Raw genomic sequence first — 21720 nt, 5'->3', positions numbered from 1 at the left:
ATTAGTTCAGTTCAGTTCAGTCGTTCAGTCGTGTCCGACTCTTCGTGACCCTATGGGCCATATCACGCCACGCTTTTCGGTTTCTCACTATCTTCCTAACATCGCATAACTTCATCTGCAGCGCCTCAAGGATGCCATCTAACCATCGCGTTCGCTTCCTACCCCTTCTCCGGTGACCCTCAACCTTTCCCAACATCAAATCTTTCTCCAGCGACTCCTCTCTTCTCATCAGATGACCAAAGTAGCTGAGCTTTAACTTTAGAATTTGACCCTCCAATGAGCAGTCAGGGTTTATGATCGACAATATCGACTGATTTGATCTTCTGGCAGTCCAAGGAACTCTCAAGAGTCTCCACCAGCTCCACAATTCAAACGCGTCAATTCTTCGGCGGTCAGCCTTCTTTAGAGTCCAACTCTCGCATCCATACATCACAACTGGAAAGACCATAGCACGAGTTATACGGATCTTGGTTGGCAGACTAATGTCTCTGCTCTTTACTAGGCGGTCAAGGCTAACCATTGCTCTCTTTCCCAGAAGCAAGCGTCTCCTAATTTCGCGACTGCAGTCTCCTTCTGGGGCAATCTTGGAGCCCAAGAAGAGAAAATCTGTCACAGCTTCCACTTCTTGTCCTTTGATGCTCCAGGACTTGATAGGGCAAGACGCCATGATCTGTCTTTTTAATGTATCAGAAGTCTCTTGAGTTCCACTTCACATTTTGCCACTAAAATGGTATCATCCGCATATCTAAGGTTGTTGATACGTTTTCCAGCAATCTTCATTCCAGCTGAAGACTCATCCAGCCCGGCCTTCCTCATGATGCACTCAGCATATAGCGTAGACATTACTTTACAGCTATAATCTCTCCGCGAGCGTTATCAACACGGTAACAGCCACAAATGCGCAGGGGAAAACAGAAAAAGAGGACCAGCCGCCCAATACTTAGCCTATTCACGATCGAATATTCACGATCGACAAAAGCCACGCTCATCTTCTTTTTCTTCTTCTTGGCCTTTAAAAAGGCCGCGTTCCAGTAACTCTCGTCTTCTTCACCGATTGCTGTTTACACTTTATAGGCACATATTCGACACTCCTGCCTTGTTTGAGTAAGCAGTTAGCACGCTTTTCTGATTCTATGTTTTTCTAGTTTTGTTACGAGGAACCATCATACATTTTAGCCCCCAGTAATTTATTTTGGAAGCCTGCTTACATAAACTTGACTTCGCGTTGGATAGAGCTGCCAGAAAACAATGTATGCCAGGAACCAAGTAACAGCGCGAAAGAACAGGACAAGAAGAGGACGAATACACGTGTTGCCCATTTCTTACGTCATATATCAGCTGGGCTGATTTGCCACTCTTCTCAAGGTTAACATTTCTCCGTGTGGTATAGCTGCCCGGGCGTAGAAGATAAGGAAGACGGGTGTGGCACAGAATCCTCAATACTTGACAGAATGCAATCGACGAGTCAACGTTCCGGTGCGTGTGGAAATCTTCCTTTCTCATTATTACGTGCCGGTGAATTAGATGCAACAGCTATTGCACGAAATGAGGCTCTGCAGCGATGATGCGTTACATTAAAGTTTAAGTAGTGCAGCATGAAAAGAATTCAGTAACCTTATTCGTGAATACATTGCCACTTAATCCCATAAACCCGCTTGTTTTGCGCATCAGGTTCTGTCTGCGTAAGCGGCATTTGCTCCATGGTTGCTGTGCGTCAGGGGCGTATCCAGGGGGCTGGGGCTCAGTGTCAGAATTGGAAGTTTCTTAACGATGCACCCCCTCGGCTTCCGCCTTCTCTCGGTCTTTTTTTTTTTTGCTTTTTTTTTTCAGACTGTCGGCATGTAACACACACCCTAAAAACACGTTTCTGGCTATGCCACTACTCTACGTATGCTTGTAATATGTGCGCATGTTTGGAGCAGAACTGACAAGCCTACAAAGAGAAATATAGGGGACACACACTTATGCTCCGCCTTTAGGGTATGACGCGATATTTTTACTGGCTCCCTTCCGCGGCTCTCCTTACGGATCCTCTTTTCGCATATACGCACTTTGCAACTCGCTTAATCAATAATTCCTTAGTTCGTGCTTCTTTGATGCTTTTGCTCTTGCCTGGTGACGCATGCTCCACTTTTCACCCTTAAACTTACTTTTCTGAATTACTACTGCGCAGGTCGTGACCAAATCCGCCTTTTTCACAAAATGTGGCGCCCTCTGGAACTGGTTGAAAATTCGTTTGCCACTGGTTGGAAACGCCGTTGGCGCCAGTGAAATGAGGTTTTGCGTTCTTGACAGCTACCGCCATCTATAGCATACACCTGTCACGAATATTAACTACACATGGCCTCCGAGATCAACTACGGCTGCGCCGATCGTGGCGGCCAAGAACCGCGCATGCGCAGCTGGGGTTGGTGGCTGTTTTCAACCAGGGGAGGCGCGCATGCGCAGAGTGGCCTTGTAAAAAAGGCGGATAGTGAAGACGCTTATCCTAATTGTTTATGCACCTTGTATAGCATATGTTCAGAGCCTAGTCATTTCGACTCATAATTTTTTTTTTAAATCTCTTTCAACTTGCACTGACGTCTCACAGCACAGTTAAAGGTCCCGTGGTATCACCGATGAACGCGCGCTAAATACGAAGGTGGCGCAAGGAACAGGCGTATTGCCCTCACGGCGCGGTTCGATGGGATCTCCACTGAGATAGTGGCTTTGTCGTTTCCTTACCTAAAAAAGGAACAATATTTCCTTTCCGAATTCATTTATTCAATTGCCTGCCGATTGATATCCAGCCACGCATTCTGTTGCAGTGTGCCAGGTTGCACCTTTGCTGCAGTACACTATATAAGGACACACAAAGCCGCTTCGGGAGCGAAGCGCAGTCCTCTTTCTAGATTGTCCAGATTGGCCCACTCTGTTCCACGGTGCAAATCTTCACTGCACATGAAAAGTACTAAATATAAAAGAAAAAGCAGCAACATTCGAATGCAGTATTCGACATATTTAGAGCTCCAGGTGGCATCGATGCATAAGTTTTTGCGCTTATTCGACTTTACTTGCATAAGACAGCGCAAGCGATATGGTTATGCATGTGACAGCAACGAAGCTCGTGTAATTTGGATGAGCGATGCAGCTTCTCAGCTCAGAGTGTTAATTTGACGAAAGCGCAGGCACCTCATGGGACGCTAGCAAAAGGTCGGCGTACTTTCCCTCGTGCTGCGAATAACAACCGTTGGTTGTCTAGGTTCCCCTAACTGCGTTTTCTACCTTCAAGACGGAGGATTCGCAAACATACTACAGCATAAGCAGTTGCGGTCTTAGCACGAGGTGAAAGTTCGCGCAATAATTGCGGAAGTTGTGTGCGTTCCACGACACAAAATTGGCGCAGTCACTGGCTCCTTAAACGTTATTGCGCTATAAACCTGGCAGCTGTCTCAGCTCCATGGCGTTAAATCTTATTTTTCGCATATATTATTGCGCAAATAGCGACGCTATAAGTGAGAAGACAGAAGATGGTATAGACAACGACGTTGAGGAGTGGAGATAGCGGCGCAATAATAACAAGGACGAGACGAAAGGAATACAAACGCAGACGTTGACCGGACGCCGAGGAACGTTTTAATACCGGCGTATCATATGTTCCATTATTGATTTTTCTAGCAGGAAAGTGTTTTTTTCTTGAGTCATTTCTCGACGAACGCACGTGTTTCCTTTGTTACCGAGGGACCCACTAACTGGGCGCGGAAAGCAGGTTAGGCCTATCGGCGACTCGTGGTAAGTGTCTCAACCGCGCATATTTACCGTAGCCGCACTCCGGGCTTATCGGGCGCGCAACCACAACACGTTCGGGACGAACCGCCCACCCTCGTCGTTGCTACGCGCTTGAAAGGCACGCTGTCTGATAACCCTCTGGCTCGTACTCGTATTATGTTCCTCTGAGTCGTTTAGATCGAAAGGTTTTGCAAGACGACGCGAGGTATCGAAACCGTAAGTATGTTAATATAATTGACTTCAGTGTCAAGGCTCATGTCCTGGGGCGAAGAAAGTAGTTTATGTGAAATAGATAGGCTTTTGCAGCCACGCAGCTTTTCTCTGCGAGTTGAGCTCTAGTACATTTTATTTGTGAATGGATCGAAGCGTGGCATGCAATGAAGAGCCCGAGCTGACGATGGAAAAACTCAACGTGTAATAAATATCTCGATGTTTATTTGAGCCCGAGCATAAAAGGCATTGATGTATGTTCTATAGGTTTTGACGTCCCAAAATCAATTCAGGCTCTAAGGGACACCGTAGTGGTGTGCTCCAGATGGTTTAGACCTCTTGGGATTCTATAAACGGAACGACTTCGAAACGCTCGGCACATACAAGCTACCTTATTGTCTTCTGCTCGCGCCCACCAATGTAAAAGTTATTCCCCCAAATACACATATATTTCAGCGTACGTATAGGTACGGTCGGCCACTGCACTGTGAGAGTGTTGCAGCTTGCGAAAGATTAGTTACGGGGTGCTCCGTGTTTACATTTTGCTTGACATAGACTTCTTGCAAATAAATGCTTTATTATGAGAGCCGTTAATGGTGAGCAAACTCGGCGAGCGCCTCTGTTCTCGAGTGACAAAATCCGGAAGCTCACTTGGATAAGTGTAAGCGGGCGCCTCTGTTCTCGAGTGACAAAATCCGGAAGCTCACTTGGATAAGTGTAAGGGTTAGAGTAATGATCCATGATGCAGGGCTGCAGCGAGAAACAAAGAGGTGACTAAATGCAAAGGAAAGAAGAAATACAAACCAGGCACACAAGTGCTAAATTATACACCGACATTTATTTGGGACGAAATAAGCTGCAATACTGCATTTAAAAGTATAAAGGGAGGAGAGCCTTAATGGAAGGCTCCGGATTAATTTCGACCACCCAGTGTTCTTTGATGTCTACTAACATCGCGCGAAACACGAGCGCTCCTTGAACATCGCCTTTTTGAAACGCACTCGCCATGCTCGAGATTTTAATGTGCGTCCTCGAACTTATTCTGCTGCCGCAGCGGCAGATATTTGATTATACACATGTGTAACGCTGACATAAAACGAACCAAGAAAAATTCATTTCGCAAGAACTTTGTAGTGTCTCAAGTGCTCACGCTTCGCCAGCGTGTCCGTGCGTTAGCAGCGAGCGTCATCGATAAGTGTCGCAACTCCCCGCGAGATTCCGCGGGATTCTACTTGTCAATCATCCTGATGACGTCATCAGAAAAATAAAAATTAGTCTCCACCGGGAATAAAACCTCCATCTCTCGAACCCCAGCAGAGCGCTTTGACCAACTGCAACACGCCCAGGATCGTGAAAATCACAGCACAATTCTGCTCTTTTACCGCAGGGATGATAGTAGCGGGATTCCGCAGGTGACATATATTGCGCCTTTCGTTTCCTGTAAACCAATTATAGAACTTTGAGACGTTCAACAGAACGCTGCATGGTTGTTTGACGAGGAGCGTGCAATGTACCGTGTCGCGGCAGCAGCAACGCTCAGGCTTTCGCATTTCTCCGCTGCAGATTCTGCAGTGCTCTCGGAATTTTTTAAGCATGTTAATATAAGCATAGTATGAGTGTTGTGCTCTAAAATTTTTTTAGTAGGGCTGGGTGATTAGTTCTGGCGGTGTCATTGTTCACTCTGTGGACACCTTAGTAAGCGCCTGCTCTATTGTCCTACTGTTCTCCCGCAAGGTACTGCACAGCTAGGACGGGTAATATTTTCTCAAAAGTAAACTTCTGATAAAAAAAAAAAAGAGGAAATCGCTAGCTCCACTGCATTGCCTCCGGTCTCCCAACCTCCCGCCGGCATTCTCGTGTTCCAATTGCTGACACTCCGAAATACTAGGCCGTCTTTTACAAACGAGCGACGACCATCAGCAAGATCGCGAGACGGTCTCTTTGCTCCAATGATGATCTCTCTGAGCCTCTCATAAATCATCGCACAGCTTCCCTGCGGTTGCTTCGAGAGCGACTTAAACGAAAGAGTTGATGAATATCCTTTCGGAGTCACGTGAGCGATAAGGATGGGGCTTGGAGTCGTGTGCAAATTGCTTTGTGGGCCATGTTTGCCCGACGTGGCTTTTCAACTGCAGGTTCAGGGGGAAGCCCATATCTAAACCGCTGGGTGCCCGCTCCTTCGCAGGTGATAATCTGTGCACTTCTCTGCAAGTGCGCAGTAGATATGGATTTTTCTCATTTATGCGACTAACTTCTTGAGGACATCGACGTGCAAGAACTGTCGCACCTGTCCCCACTTTCTTTGATGTCCAGGCGGGGTACGCATGCGACATGAACCCTTTCCTGTTGGTGACGGTGCGAAGACGCGGCACGGACAGAAAGATACACAACGCAAGCTAACTCGCGTTATCCTGCGTTGATGAACGCGAATTCCAGAACTCATTTAGGATTAGAACGATGCAAAGATTATAGACAGCTGTATCAAGGCGCAGTGCAGTCGCGTTGTCCTCGACAAATCTCAGCCTGCAAGGCCGGTGGCCGTTACACCTCATGCAGCACCGTTCATGAACTGGTCCAAGATCCGCGCCGCTCTTTACAACAGCATATTTTAGTTAGTTATATGTTTTATTGAGCATAAGCAACAACAGCGTATTTTGGTTTATGGCTTGGATTATGGGGGTTAACATCCATTGGCGACTCAGGATATGAGACACGCCATAGGGGAGCGCTCCGAAACTTCGACCACTCCGGGTTCTTTAAGGATCCATAGCACAGCATATGGGTCCTGCTTTTCGCATCCACCAAAAAACGGCCGCTTCAGACAAGATTCATTCCTGCATCCTTGGGTATAGCAGTCGAGAGCCCACATCACTGCGCCACTGCGGCGAGGTTACAAAACATAGTACTGTGTCGTGCATTATAACTCGGGTTAGGTCAACAGAAAACACCACGCAGTGTAGGCTGGCGAATGTGCACAACGAACTGCCTTCGCTGACAGCCGCAAAACGAAATTTAGACACCTCTTAGCTCAAGGACTACTACTAGTCACTCAAACGAAGGTGTGACATGCCATGTAAGAAACAGCCGGTGAAACTACGGCATTCGACAAATCACAAATACATAACAAGCATATGGAGGCCATGTACTATCGCGCTCAGTATGAGCTACACCACGCGAGCGCGTGGCCGAACGCTCTTCAAGGTAGTACAGTAGCGCTATTGTGCCGTGTTTTAGAGTTATGTGGAGAGAGTGCAACTGTTCCAGCAAGCGTGATGGAACCCCTCGTTCCCCTTTATCCGAAGGACACGTCATTAGTTTCTTACCTATTTTGTTTTCGCTGAAGCAGAAACTACAAGATCATGCAGCACGTTTGCCTCCGACGAGACACGGCGAGCGAAAGTTATCAAACACATTACTTTCTTCGCTCAACTAGGGCTGTGCATTTAGACATGATTTCAGCACTGATTGAGCGCGTTAGCGCCCCGCGCAAAATCAGAAGCAGTCACGAAGTGCTCAATGTAACGTTTTCGACAGTGTTAGCATCTACACGCAGCCACTTTGACGCACATGAGTCTGCGCCGCTCCCGTCCGGCCTCCCTTGTTCATTAACGTTATGAAGCGCAAAGTGGCATACCAGATAACACCTAGAGTGCGGATCGAGACAGGCGCGCTCGTAAAGTTTGGGCGTCCACCGACGGCTACAGTTATCATTTTCGACACTGATATCAAAACAAGACTCAATGAGGGTGAAGGTGAAAGCAAGCAAGTGCAGGTGATGTGAGCTTGCTGGAACCCTCCAGAACTTTCCAGAGCTCTCCAGATAGCTTGAAAACAAGGCACAATTGGCGCCACTGTATACAACCATACCGAGCGCTCGGCCACACGCTCGCGCGGTGTAGCTCATACTGAGCGTGATTGTGCGGCATGAAAATACTGTTCCTAACGATTTCTGAAACAGATTCAACGTGTGGAATTGCAACATTCGGCATAGTGTCGTAGCAAAAACGACGAAAGTACCTTTGCAAACCAATAGAAGTCTCCGCCCAGGAATGACAAAAAAAAAAAAAAAAAACTCTTTCAATGATAACGCAGATATGACCTCAGGAAGAGACCTGAGATAACATCGAGAATGGCTTCTCCAACACGTGGACTGCGATAAGGCCCATCGCCACGTAGTAGTTCAGTGCGTTTCTAGGCACAGTATGACCGGTGTTCTGCAATCCTTTCCTTTAATATTTTATTTAAGGCGCATTCTGCTTGCTCGTCTTTGCAGGGAATGCATGATTAGGCTGCTGCCCGCAGCTATCCACTGGGTCAAAGAAACGCCGCACCCCTAGATCCGGCTTACTTACAGCAATGTACATGTAATGCCTGCCTATCACCTGCTGTCACGTGGGCTTCCTGCCCCAGCATACGAAACCAAGATGAAGCAATACTGTGGGCACCTTAACGCCTTACCACGCTTTACCCGGCCTCTCTGCGTGACCATCTGATTCACATCGCCGAAAATTGTGTATAAAAAATTCAAGAAAATAGCAGAAATCACCTTTTTTAAAGAATGCATTATATCACAAGTGCGCGTCGCTTGCACAACTGACTTGCGCAGCGTTTTTTAATACACAAGGCAACAGCTCGAAAAAACACAAAGAAAACTTTCTGAACCTTTCGTTTGAAAGCCTAAAATTAATCCTCGAAAAATTATTGATCACGTCCTTTGTAAGTTTCCACGTTTTAAGTGTCATTCTGGGGCGTTTCTGAGGCAAAATCCCTGTTTAAATTAATACCTCGGTCCAAATATAAATTTTGTTGCGTTAGTTTTATGAAGCAAAATTACTAACATCAATAGCATTCATAATTTACCCTGGGTGCGGCTACATTTTTAAGAGCCCTTGAACAAAATGCACAGATTTAGAGATCTATCGAATACCGTCAGTGGCGACTGCGATAAGGGCGAAACGCAGACAAGCTCGCTGTGGGCTGCCAGGAGACGTTAAAGAACCCCAGGCAGTCGACCTTGGTCTGAGGTCATACACTTCGTGGACTCTCAGAGGCCATGTGCAGCTTCGTAGCGTTAAGCCTAACGTACCGTAAGTAAACACCTTACCATACCTATAGTACCGTGTCGTACCGTACAAAATAGCCTTACAATATTTTCGACTTTGCGAAGAAATTCGCAGTTTAGAAATGGAAGGCGAGATATGGAAAGCGTGTGAGTGGGCTCCGATTATCAACCAATGATGACAGGCATGAATAGCCTTACTAATAAGAGGCAAGCGATTAATTTTGGGATCTGACAGTAGATACATGAGCAGTGGATAACGGGAAGACTGCAGGCACAATGTTTACGGCGCCTGCACTCGCGTGTTGTGCTTAGATTGTCACTTCTTCTCAGCTTCCACTGTGTCACTAGCCTCTTTTCATGTAAACGAGGTTTCTGGGCGCTGCACTTATATGACAGAAGTCACGGAACTTCCATTCGGTATCTGGCTTCTTCCTCGCGTCAACGCTGTCCGGCTTCTCTGAGTTGTGTTCGGCAGGTGCGTGTTAGTTCTGAAGTGCCTGGGACTGGACTGGTTGGAAAAACATAATCTGCGCTTCCTTTAAAGTTCTATTAGTTCTGACGCAACATCCACGTTGTCCTATTAACGGGCGATGTACACCCGGCCAATTCTTTAACAGTACCGCATAACCGTCGACTGCCCGGCACTGCTGCGCCGGAAGACGCAAGAAAGGACAAAGCAAGCTAGGGCAATGGCATGCCAATTTCTGCTGCTGCAGTGGGCTTCGTCTGCTAGACTGTTCTGATTAGTGCTAAGCAGCTCCTGCCACAAGTGGCTGTGATGCATCGATGATCCAAGAAGCATCCTCTAGTTGTTTTTATCCGCTGCATAGAGGGCGGATAATAACGAATATTTTTAATAATTTAACGTGTCCAATAACGATCTGCAATTGTTACTTTCAGAAGAATTATTGACGAGTACAATTACTATCGGCACATTAATTTCAGAAGAAACCTCCTCGAGACATTACCCGCGAATGAAACCGGGGACAAGTGTAGTATTTGGAACTTTACAAGTTTACACCAAAGCCACAAGAACACAGTACATCGAACGATCGCTTTCAGAAATCGAGCATGAAACTTTATTTGAGGGGTGGCTTGCGACGGAGCAGAAGAGCCAAGCAGACGACGCTTGCTCAAGCAGCATGATTACGCCCCCATGCTCTTTCCCTCTCCCCATTTCCACTTTGCTTCAGCTCGGCGCCGCTGCTCTGAGCAATCCACCGTCGTGCTGTATTGTTCAAGAAATGGCCGGGTGTACATCGTGTTCATTGGCGTATTGCATGAAACTGTTCTGAATTCCCACGTGGTTGGCTGAGCGAATTTGAAACCGCTCAGGTCTGTGCCCTGTGGCATCGTTCACATTTCAGCGCGTTCTCAGCTTCGTGGCTGAATGCTATTCACTTCATGCCTTGGTAACAATTTTTAGCTTGATTCAGACGACCTGTAATACTCATAGCCTGATGCAAGCTTTACCCTGATACCTTTGTTCTATTGCTGCTAGATATTTGTGTTTGTTCTTGGGCCTCCTTCAGCTAGAACTGCAGTAGGATTAGTCATTCTCCAAGCATTTGCTTGCTAATAGTGAGCTCGATATTTATTGGCTTTAATTGTCCAGTGCTAGAACTACCCATTTGGAAGCACCTTAGAGATATCCGGGATCATGCGTTCACGATACGCCCAGCAGCTGCAGGCTGAAAAACTTGATTAAATACTTGCTGTGAAGATCAAAAATAACTTTCCCTTTAGTGGGTGCAATCCTTAATGTGAAACTCAAAAAAAAAAAAAAAGTGTGGATCACTCCCAGCAATGTTCGGGCATTCGCATAGATTAATATGACGCATGTGATATTAATATAGGCAGTGTCGCATTACATGTCCTGTGCATTACGATATTACATTACAATGAAATATTACATGTGCTTAACCTCCCACAAAGCTTGATTAAAGTGGGCTTGCATGTGAGCTGTAAAGCGGAGAGCAGCTTGGGGAATCACTTCATCTGTACTTTCTAAGGTAACATGCATAACCCGCTTTCTTTGCATGCCCTTGCTGCTAGCTTCATTATCTATTCACTCATTCTTTATTCATTCTTTCTTTTTTTTTCTGTCAAAACATTAGGGCATGGTGCCGTTAGCTTTGCGCCGTGGGCTTGCTTGGGCGGATGTGCAGAGTTCATTTTCTCCTTTGTGACGATAAAAATGCTGAAGCCGAATTTGACTCCATGAAGCACGCTTCGCGGTTCTCCATTGATGCAATGCAGCAAGTAATTTTTTTTATTTGATTAGCCAAATATGATTCCCAAAAACTACATTGGGGACTTTTGTCAATTATGAACTAACTTAAGAGGGCTCCAGATTAATTTATACATTTTACGACTTCGTATTAACATGTACGCAGCTTTTGTGCGCGGACAAATCATTCCACTTTGCCTGCACTAAATGCGTTCGTCACGACTTGAATTAAATACACAGGGAATTAGTTCAAATAAGCCGTAGCAACTTCGGCTCCTCGCTACGCACTCTAGCAAGAAGGCAGCGTAGGTTTTTAGCTTCCGCTTTATTGCGAACATGAACTCCTTAGTACAAATTCTGATAACCTGTTCCGGCTAACAGCCAATCGGTTTTGTTCGCTTTGCGTGTGTTAGCCTCAGATCACTTGCCCGATTCGATGTTGTTCGCATTTCCTGCATGCATTCTCCTATCTCTTGCCACTGAGCTAAATATACGAAACCCCCTTCTCGTGACACCTTCACCGTTCATCCTACACAGGACAGCAGATTTTCCATCGATACGTTGAAACTACAATAAGTGTACTGCGAACTCTACTCCTTCGAATATAATTTACATGTCATTCACTTTCGATTTATAAATAAATATCTGCATGCTCCCGTTCCAAGCCTAAGTGCCAGCCCTGTATCTGCATGTTGTTTTATTAACACTTGGCTATTCTCGCGTACCTGTGCGCTGAAATGCGATTTGGTGTAACCGATGTAAACAGCATTCCGTGATTTGGCGTGCACCAATTCGTGGGCATGTGCTTGATTTGGCTTGAAAGCAGCGCGCGACGAGCTTCGCGGCGGACCTTGGCACGCCGGCAACACAAGGCAAGCTGAATGAGGGGCGGTATTAGATCCTCAGACCCTTCCCTCCTGCACTTCGTTCAGTTTGCTTTGTGTAGACCGTTCTTCTGCATTACGTGCAAACTAAACTCGGCTGACAGCTGAAAGTACACATGCTCAGTATGGTGCAGTAGCTGAAATGAAAAACCGTGGCTCAGCGTGCATGTATCACTTTTGTTGTATGAGTGCTTGCATCATGGAATTGTCTTTATTTACATAAACTTCACTTGGCAACTCCGACTAAAAAATGTAAGAAAATCTTACAGCAGCCACATCGTGTACTAATCGGCGCGACGCTTGCACAATTCTGATGCGGACTCCTCTTAAATTGATGCCGGCAATGAGGGAATCGAGGTCCACACTTACCTAAATAGCAACTTGGGGGGCCAACTGTTGCTTTAGTTTTGCTTTGTTTATGGGGTTTAACGTCCTAAAGCGACTCAAGCTATGAGAAACGCCGTAGTGGAGGGCTGCGGAAAATTTCGATCAACGGTGGTTCTTTAACATGCATGCACTGACATCGCACAGCACGCGGGCGCCTAGTTTTTCTACTCCATCGAAAAGCGGCCACCGCGGCCAAGATTCGCTCCCGCACCTTTGAGCACTGTAATCGAGCGTCCTGCACCAACACGGCGGGGTTGCACCATTAACTTTCGTCCAGCGACATCCACAGGGAAATGCCAAGGAGCGTATTTCTGGCTCGAGTACCAGTTTCGAGCGGAGATTTTCCTTTACTTTGCTTTGGTATTTGCGTTCTTTATCGGCCGTTCTCTAAACGGCCTTTCGAAAGTGATCGCTCGCTTCAGATAATCGACCGAACACTTGGCTTTCCGCATTCCGTCTGCGTAAAGCGGGCCAACTGGCCTATCGGCGGCCCGATAGCCGCTATAACTCTATCGGCTCCCGCGCAAGCACTGCGACGCCTCCGCAGACGTCGTCGCGCCACTCTGCCAGTTATCGTCACCGCCGCGTCAGTGCAGTGTGGATAGCCATGGCTCCGGTCCAGCCCAAGGGTGAGTGCCCACCGTGCTCGCACCGTAGGGACTAACGGCAGCGTTGTAGCAGCTGTTCCGCTACTAATTTGAGCTTGGGGTAGTAACGCGCACACTTCACCCATCGTGGCGCCCACTGAAGAAACGGGCAGTGGGGAAGCCTGTGGTAGATGTATAGCATAAAAGTGGAAAATGAATGGCAGTAGAGGGCTCTGGATTAATTTCGACCATATGGGGATATTCGTTGACATCGCACAGCACAACTGCGTCTTCTGTACCTCGCATCTTGTGAAATGCGGCAACAGTGGTCGAAAATCAGTCCAACGACATTGGGCTCGGGGGCGTGCTCAGTTCGGTCGAGAGGTGTTTTTTTTTACTATTTCAGGTTGTGCTGGCTAACTTGTTACGCGTGTACTCGTCAGCGAAGTTGAGAGCGAACTGGAAGGCGTCAGTACACCCGGGAGCAGAATCTGGCCTTTGCGTTTGTGTAAGATACCGGCGCTTGTGTTCGCCGCTCGTCGGGTTTCACGGCGGCTCTTCTCCGCAAGAGTTGCCACTGAAAACTAGCAACCAAGACGAGATATCGTGTTCATTGCTCTGCTCGAGCCTGGCGCTCTCGACTGGTGCGCTGATGGCTTTGCGTCGCTCCACAGCCTAGAAAATACTTGAAACGATATACCGACGCTGTTGTAGACAGGACTAGAAAGCAGGGGAATGTAAGGAAACCTTATTGTTCCATAGATTCTTTGCACGGCGATGACACCACGTCAAGCAGCATGTGCGCCCTAATCCTGGCGCCTGCAATGCAGTGATGAAGCGGTGCAGTGAACGCGCATTGTAATGTTTCATGCCTCCCTGCGTAATACTTTAGGCTCCGTTGAATGGAGCGAGTACGATTGACTCAACTTGTAAAATATTCTCTCACATTTTTCGCGGCGTGTTGACGCCTAAAGGCGCGGTATAGTTGTAACGGCTTCGCGCGCGTTATAATGCACATTGCCTCACCTGTACGCATGGACTAACAATGCGTCTTTCTGAAAAATATACATCAGTTCATGTGGCGAATTTTGCAAGAGGCAGGCGTTAAAATCTCCGCGTCATTTTAATGTAAACGTATTATTGTGGGACCACGGATAGGGCTTGAACCTGTGAGTACAACGCTGCCGTTATGCAGTAAACCTCGACAGTCGCGACACCAACTGCTCGTGAAGTCCGCTATTGTTCCCTCGCGATTAGGATGTCTATTCGAAGGATGCAGACTTCAGGCTGCGCACAATGAAGGGTGAACCGCTGTTCCTTTAAGTGCTTGTATGATCACTGCGCAGCTGTTCTTACTGCGTACAATGCAATCAGAACTGAACCACCTTCCTCTGAAGTGTTTGCAAGGGCAGTGTGAAACCGGTGCTAGGAGTTACCAGTGATCATTTTAATTATATCAGATGACAGGAATATTATTTTCTTTATCTAAACGTGAAAGACCGGACGCCTTCACTTTAGGATCCTTTTGTCCCGCCATCAACGTCACCTAAAAATCAATATTTATTGAAGTCTAGATGTTTATGGCGCTACTTTACCGCACTATCAGGCAATCAATCGGGCACAAGTTTCAGCCGTACTGGAGCGATTAAGCACTTGTTATGAAGTTGCCACCAGCCGAGTGGGTTCAGTAGTGTTGGCATTCGGCTTTCGATCTCATGGTCGTTTGTTCGAATCCTGTTTTGTCGGGTGGATTTTGGTAGGACAAACACAAAAACGTGCGTGTGCTGTGCGATGTCGATGCGCATTGAAGAGCCCGCAGTTTTCTAAAATGGGGAAAGCAGCATCACTAAATAATGGCATCGAAAATTTGCTATTGCTTTAAAGAATGAACATCTGCCATGGTGAATAGGCACTGTTCTGATCCAGTTCAGAGCAATACCTCGTTTCGCACAAAAACTTTTTCTACCTCGGGTACACAATACAAAAATCGCAAGATGTAGATACGCCTATGGGGGTATCTGCAAGATAACAATGATGTAACATGCAGATGACGCGGATGAGCTGTACCCTCCAATGTCCTTCTGCAGAGGCAACAGAATACCTTGGCCTCAGATGATAGCAATCACGGAGCTGACTCGACCGGAGGAAATCTTGACCCACGCCGTATTTCCGCCTTATTTGGATGCATTAGTAATTGTGTACAACTGGAGTGGGCCCAGGGCACTTTCTTAAGTTCCTTGCCCGTTCAGCCATTGGGCTCCATATAGGTAGCTGGCACCATGGCCGAGCGATGTAATTTATGGCTCTCCCCCTCTACCCCTTCACCCCTTCCATCCATGCACCGATCGCCCTGAGAAAAGAGGCCAGACTATATGAATTGGCAGTTCATCGAAAGGACGAAACACACTTTTTCTCGATTTCATGTTTTCCAAGCGAGCAAGCGGAAAATCCAGTGACAGTTATATCACCTTTCTCTCAAGAAAGGTTTTGCTTCAGTTGCAGGAGAATAAAACATCTTACTTGAGCCTACGAAACTTCAGATGCTGAGGAAAGGTATTTTTCACAACGTTTGCTGCACACATCCCCTTCCACGGTAGGTTACCCTTAGGACAAAATTCACATGTAGAAACTTTCCTGTGTTGATTCGTTCCGGCATCTATAGCGATTGTAATATTAGAAGAAAGGACACTGTCTTCCATCATGCCCTAACATTAAACCTTGTGTTTGCCAGATGACCGCCTAAGCTGCGTACCACAAAACTCTAAACAACTGTGTGTGTCCGCGTGTTCCCGAGCGCACCCAGAACCAGAAGCTACATAGCTTTTCCTTTTCACATCGTCAAGGTGGCTGTCGTTCACGTGTGCTCAGTACTTAAAGTCTGGGTCTATCGGAGTGGGGTCTGTAGCGGTTCGAGCACTGGTGAAAGGGAAATAAAGAGGGAAAGCGGTTGGTAGCCTGTTTTGCAAATCGTTTTATACAATGGGGGGGGGGGGGGGGGGGGGGGGGGGGGGTGAAATGATGCATATTTATGGAAAGTAATTCTGGAAGTAATTAGTTATGTCTGGTGCGAAATTACTGCTCGGGTAAACTTCTCCAGCAGGAAAGTTGTAACGTTGCAAATAGACAATAAATTAAATTACTTGAATTGCACATAGTTAATACGGTCATGAGTGCTAACATTTGGGTTCTGGGGGCCAATTAGGGTGCAGTTAAGAACATTTGTCTAAAGCCTCTCTTTTGGAAGCCTGCAGTCCTTTCTTCGCTAGCTCAAACGACAAATTAAGTCATTTGTACGAAAGCATACACGATTGCAGTGCTCAGGTCTGCAACATTTCGCCTTCCAAAAGATACTCCGAGACGCAAAAGCTGACGCATTGGGGCGTGTCCGGAAAGTAATGCAATTTTATCGGTCGAAACAAAATTATTTAAAATATTGTTACAGACGGTTAAAACTCCGTGAAGTAGTCACCTTTGGCATTTACACATTTTTTCCAGCGGCTCTTCCATGCACTGTACGCATACTGGAAGGCGTCGCCGGGAACCTCGTCTGCAGCCTTTATCACAGTGGTTTCGACCGTTTCGATATTGCTGAAAGTGACTCCTTTCAGGACTCACTTAATTCTCTGGTCAGGACTATAGCGCGCGCGATCACAAATAAGGCACCAGAAGGGACATGCGTGAACAATGGTATCTAAAACATATCTAAAAACTTGCTCTTTTTTGCATATCATGATTGAGGGAGTGCTATCGCAAACACTCCCACTCTTTACGATTTTGTGGGCCTCAATCAGTTCGCGTGCAACTGTGTCTTTGCTTTTGCAGACGATTCTTGTATCTTCAAGTCTGGCTTCGCAACTCCTTTTATCTTCTTTCCCGCATTCCTTGCAGTGAAGTGGTAGATTCGAGCCTGTTCCGTTCTTGGGCGATAGTTTATGCTCTCTTAAACGCTCATTAATGCACCGGCCCGTTTGTCCGATGTAAATATTTCCACAAGTCAGCGGCATGCTATATACAACCCCCACAGCACATTCCACAAAAGGGTTAGCATGTTTAGTTTCACATACTTTCTTGCTATTGCTTTCAGAAATGATCCTTCTACATAATGATGTGAGCTTCCTGGGGGGCAGAAAAGACGACGGGGACTCCGTACTTCACAGCCACATGCTTCAGATTATGGGGCAACTTTATGTGAATAAGGAATTACCACCGGCTTAACTTTATTTCCTGCTGCTTTGCCTTCGTCCTTGTGTCTTTTTCTTTCTTTTTTAACCTTTTTGAGTAACGTCTCGGTGACTGAGCTTAAAACCGCAGGAAAACCAGCCTGTTTAAGCTTAAGGATCTGTACGTCGAAGCTTTGCTGCGCTTTGTGACACGATTTTTTGAGGGAAGATTCGAGGCACATTGTGGCGATGGCGCTCTTGACCGTTTTCGAATGTGTAGAACCGAACGGCAACAAATCCTTACAGGCACGAGGACAATACATCCAGCAGGCACCTTCGTCAGTAATTCTAATGTCAATATCTAAAAACTGCAAACTGTTTCCCTTGTCGTGTTCATAGGTAAAATCCAAACAAGATGAGTGATGTTTAAAATCAGTTGAAATTTCCTCCTCAATCTGCGGGTAGGTCAAGGGTGAGCATTTCCTTAAAACAATTAAAAAGTCGTCGACATACCTAAAGGTCTTGAGCACTGTGCCCCCATGAAAAGCACCCGACAGTGTTTTTTCAATACCCGCAAGAAAAATGTTACACAGCTGTGCCACACATGAACCAATACATATTCCATTCTTTTGAACAAAAGCTTGGTTCTCAAATAAGACAGTCGTGGAACATAAATAAAATTCTAATAGAGCCATAAAGTTGTCCACAGAAATCCCGGCTGCATTCTGGAAAGCAACTGGGCCGTTCATTTCGATACAGTTCAAGACGGCTGCCAACAACTCCCGCTGCGGAATGGAGTAGAAGAGGTCAACAATATCTATTGAAAATATATACCTATAGTGACTTGTTGTCACGCAAGAATTCGATAATTTCAAGGCTATTCCTTACAGCAAATGGATCACCTACAACCAAAGTATTCAGCTGCTTCAAGAGGTACCGGCTAACATTATTTTGCCAGGCACCTCGTTCACTAACAATGCACCTAAACGGAACCAGTTCTTTATGCGTTTTCGCAGTGAAAAATACAGCCAAGTTGTGGCACTTACAGCTTGGCACGTGAGCTTTAGCTGTGGCACGTGAGCTTTAGCAAATCAAGCTGTTCACATAAGGTAATAGCTCGAGTTTTTACCTTTCCTGGCTTCAACTTTGTAGCCTTGAAATTCAGGTGAATGGCTTCACCTGCTTTTTCGCCGAACGTACCCACCGGCACGGCGACAAACAGCCTGTATGAGTCGAAGGTCATTGTCTCTGAAAAAATTCAGGACACGTTTCGTAGGAGTTCTAGGCCGGGTTCCTTTTTTAGATATGTTTTAGATACCATTGTTCACGCATGTCCCTTCTGGTGCCTTATTTTTGATCGCGCGCACATTTTTTTCTCCTTTTTGTTCTCTTTTTTTCCTTCCCCCGCTTTTTAATGGCTATATAAGCGGCTGTTGTTTCAGCTTCAATAAATTGTTGCAAGTAGCGCATGTCCTGTCGTTTCTTTTTCTGTGTGCCGTTGTTGTTGCGCTAGAAATATTAGTAATAAACTTGCGCTCTCGCTTCTCCAACCTCTTAACGCACAACTCGCAGGTACGATAATACACCTTTAGCATACCGTGTACCCTTTTACCGTTACCGGTGTACCGTAAGCACACCCACCACTAGTGCGCGAGCACTGACTGAATGTGCCAGATTCATGCCAGCTACACGCGCGCTTACTGCGTCGAGACCGGTCGGCGCGTGCGCACTTACAGTAAGCGGGCTTTACAGAATGTGCAGCAGCTGCCCGAAAAGCAAAAATAGAAAAAGTAAATGTACCACGCAAAGATGTTTTGGAAAAATGGCAAGCCTCATGGAAAAATGAAATAAACAACAAACTACACGTCGTGAAACCAGTTGTCGAAGAATGGAAGTCATGCAGTCACCAGAAACGCTTCATGGAGGTAATATTATGTCGCCTTCGAATAGGACACACGCATCTTACTCATAGTTTCATTCTCAAAAAAGAAGATGAACCCATATGTGAAGACTGTGGACATGGACTGACTATAAACCACATTTTAATTTCATGTAAAAAACTCGAAAAGCTACAGAAAAAGCATTTCACTTAATTTTACACCAAACAGATACCATTCCATCCATCACTTCTCCTAGGAGAGAATGCAATTGTAGACATTTCATGTGTTCTTAGTTTCTTAGAAGAAACATCTTTCCTGAACAAGCTATGATATCTTAACACTTCATTCCTTCTAAAAAAAAAAAAAAAAAAAAACATAATATACCTTGTGTTTGGCGCATGATAGCCTGAGTTGCTTATGCGCCATAAAACACAACACAACACAACAGTAGTGTGCTGGAGGTAGCACGGCCTACACGATATGCTAAAGAATTCTAATTGTCTAGACTATACTATGCTTAGTACTCTTCAGTTCGGGAAACCATGTAGATTAGCAATGCGTCTCGTTCACTCACATTCCTGACACCTACAAAGTATCCATATAGGATAATTAATCTTACCTCCCTGAAAACAAAAGTTTACAAATGCGCTCGTTGAACAGACACTCGGCGCTGTATTTTGTAAAACAAAAGATAATGAATTTCGTTTTTTTTTTTTTGTACGAGTTTTTATCTTTGCGGTCTTTGTTAGAGCAGTCACAACGGCGTCCCTGAATCAGACGGCAACGCCACGTGCAGCATGCTGCTTATCAACGACTGACGCGGCACGGGTTGTTATCAATGCTCCTTCCCGTCAAGAAGCTCTTGTAAATCCCCTAAAAGTCACGTTACAGCGATTCTTCGATTATCTTTGATGCATGCATTTTTAAGTGAGATGACATGAAAGCCAGACGCTTTCTGAGTGAGCGCTGTGGCGTGTGCGCGCGACGACTCTTTGCAGTGCAATTATTTCTCGACCACTCCGAATTTTCAAATTTCTGTTAAAGAGAACTGAAACGGTTTTCAAATTGCGTAAAAGTCGGTGGTTGGAAAAAAAAAGGGGGCTTTATTAGTCAGGTGTGTCAATTTTTTCTGAATTCTGTCGATAAGATTAGACGAAATCGCTTGTTAAAAACGTGAAGCGGGCACACCCTCTTCGCTGCCGGGACCCAGGTAATGAATAATGTGGGGCCCCATTAGGTACGATGTAGGCAAATGGGGCTGGGGCAACCATCATAAATCCTGCATTGGTCCTCGATGGGGAAAAAGTGGGCAAGCCCCATTTCGGCTTGCCCCTGTTCCTGCTGCATGGGTTCCATATACGTTGCTCCACATTTCTGCATCCAGGCCACAAGGGTCACTTGTCGGATACTTGAGGGCAATTCAACCTAAATGTGGGTTTTTATGGGAAAACCCTCATAGATTCGAAATGAGGCCGCCCTCATTTCGTAAGGGGGAACTGCTGGTTGCTCGAACGCGTACGGTAAGTGTCCAGGGTGTTTTACATTGTTCAAATAATCAACATTTCAAATCGAGGTGTCAAGTCACCTGAAGCGACGCACACGCAGCAACACCACTGGCCTGGCATACCGCGAATAACGTCATGTTTGGCCCGGCCAATTACCGAGAACAGCAAAGTTTACTTGGAAAGCGGAACTACTGGTGCTCGTTTTCTTGTAAAAACTGCCGTTTGCGGTTGTTTCTGTAATTTTTATACATGATAGCCTTGTTCAGCGGACAAAAAACTATAAAATGCCACACTGAACTCATCTTATTTCTTATTTTTATCTTATTTTTGTGCGAAAAACGTTTCAGCTTCCCTTTAAAAGTTAACCGTGCTCGTATTCACCATTTGTGAATGCATAAACGTACGTGGACGATTCTGTTCGCATCTCTTCTTAGCCAGTCGACAAAGTCGACTGTTCTTCTTAATTCGAAATCATTGCTCATTCATAACTTACTTTAGCGTTTTATGGACGCGTTTTCACCGCATTTACAGCGGGCATATAAAATTTAAGCGGCCTTGCTGCCATGCGTCGCGTGCGAAAACTCTTCGCATGCTCGCTAGTACTCTTTGCATGTGACTGAGCCTCAATTCAATACGATGAAGAATAAATTTATTCCCCCGGCTGCCCACTTCTCGCAAACTTCGCTGCTGAATCTTTATGCGCTAGACTGAATAAGGCGCTCAACTTTAGGTTGTTGCTGTACGAGCAGTCTTGTTTATCAAAATACGAACTTGAGAACGTGTATAACAGCGCCCTCGTTGAAAGTTAAACATTTGCGGGAGATAATCCTCTAAGAAATGTTAATCTGCCTGCACTACATATTCAGAGGCCACTCGCGTGAATTTAGAGGAAGCTGTACTCATTCGAAGTGAGTAATGTTTGTTCATGTCGAGCTGCTTTAAAGGTGCACGGACGAGAAGGTGGAGTAGGTCGAAGCTGACTGATCAGTTTTCTAATGGCGAATGCGCCACCCGCTGATATTGGAGCTCAGATATAGCAGAAAAGAA

The 21720-nt window shown here is 45.9% G+C and overlaps 1 protein-coding gene across 2 annotated transcripts in view; it reads left to right on the top strand.

The window, feature by feature from the left end:
- Positions 1–21720, top strand: part of Cbs (Cystathionine beta-synthase) — a 70787-nt gene that overhangs the window by 24314 nt on the left and 24753 nt on the right. The window contains exon 1 of one of the 2 annotated variants that reach the window (XM_084606088.1): positions 13019–13170. The exons of the other annotated variant lie outside the window; for it this stretch is intronic. Coding sequence (XP_084462214.1) covers positions 13149–13170 — 22 coding nt within the window. The 5' untranslated portion in view covers positions 13019–13148. Of the gene's footprint in view, positions 1–13018; positions 13171–21720 lie in introns of those variants that run through there. 2 annotated transcript variants of the gene reach the window in all.

This window comes from Amblyomma maculatum, chromosome 6 (assembly GCF_055883805.1).
Source record: "Amblyomma maculatum isolate TAMU_Amacu chromosome 6, ASM5588380v1, whole genome shotgun sequence".
NCBI classification, from domain to species: domain Eukaryota; kingdom Metazoa; phylum Arthropoda; class Arachnida; order Ixodida; family Ixodidae; genus Amblyomma; species Amblyomma maculatum.
This window is presented reverse-complemented; position numbering and strand designations above follow the sequence as displayed.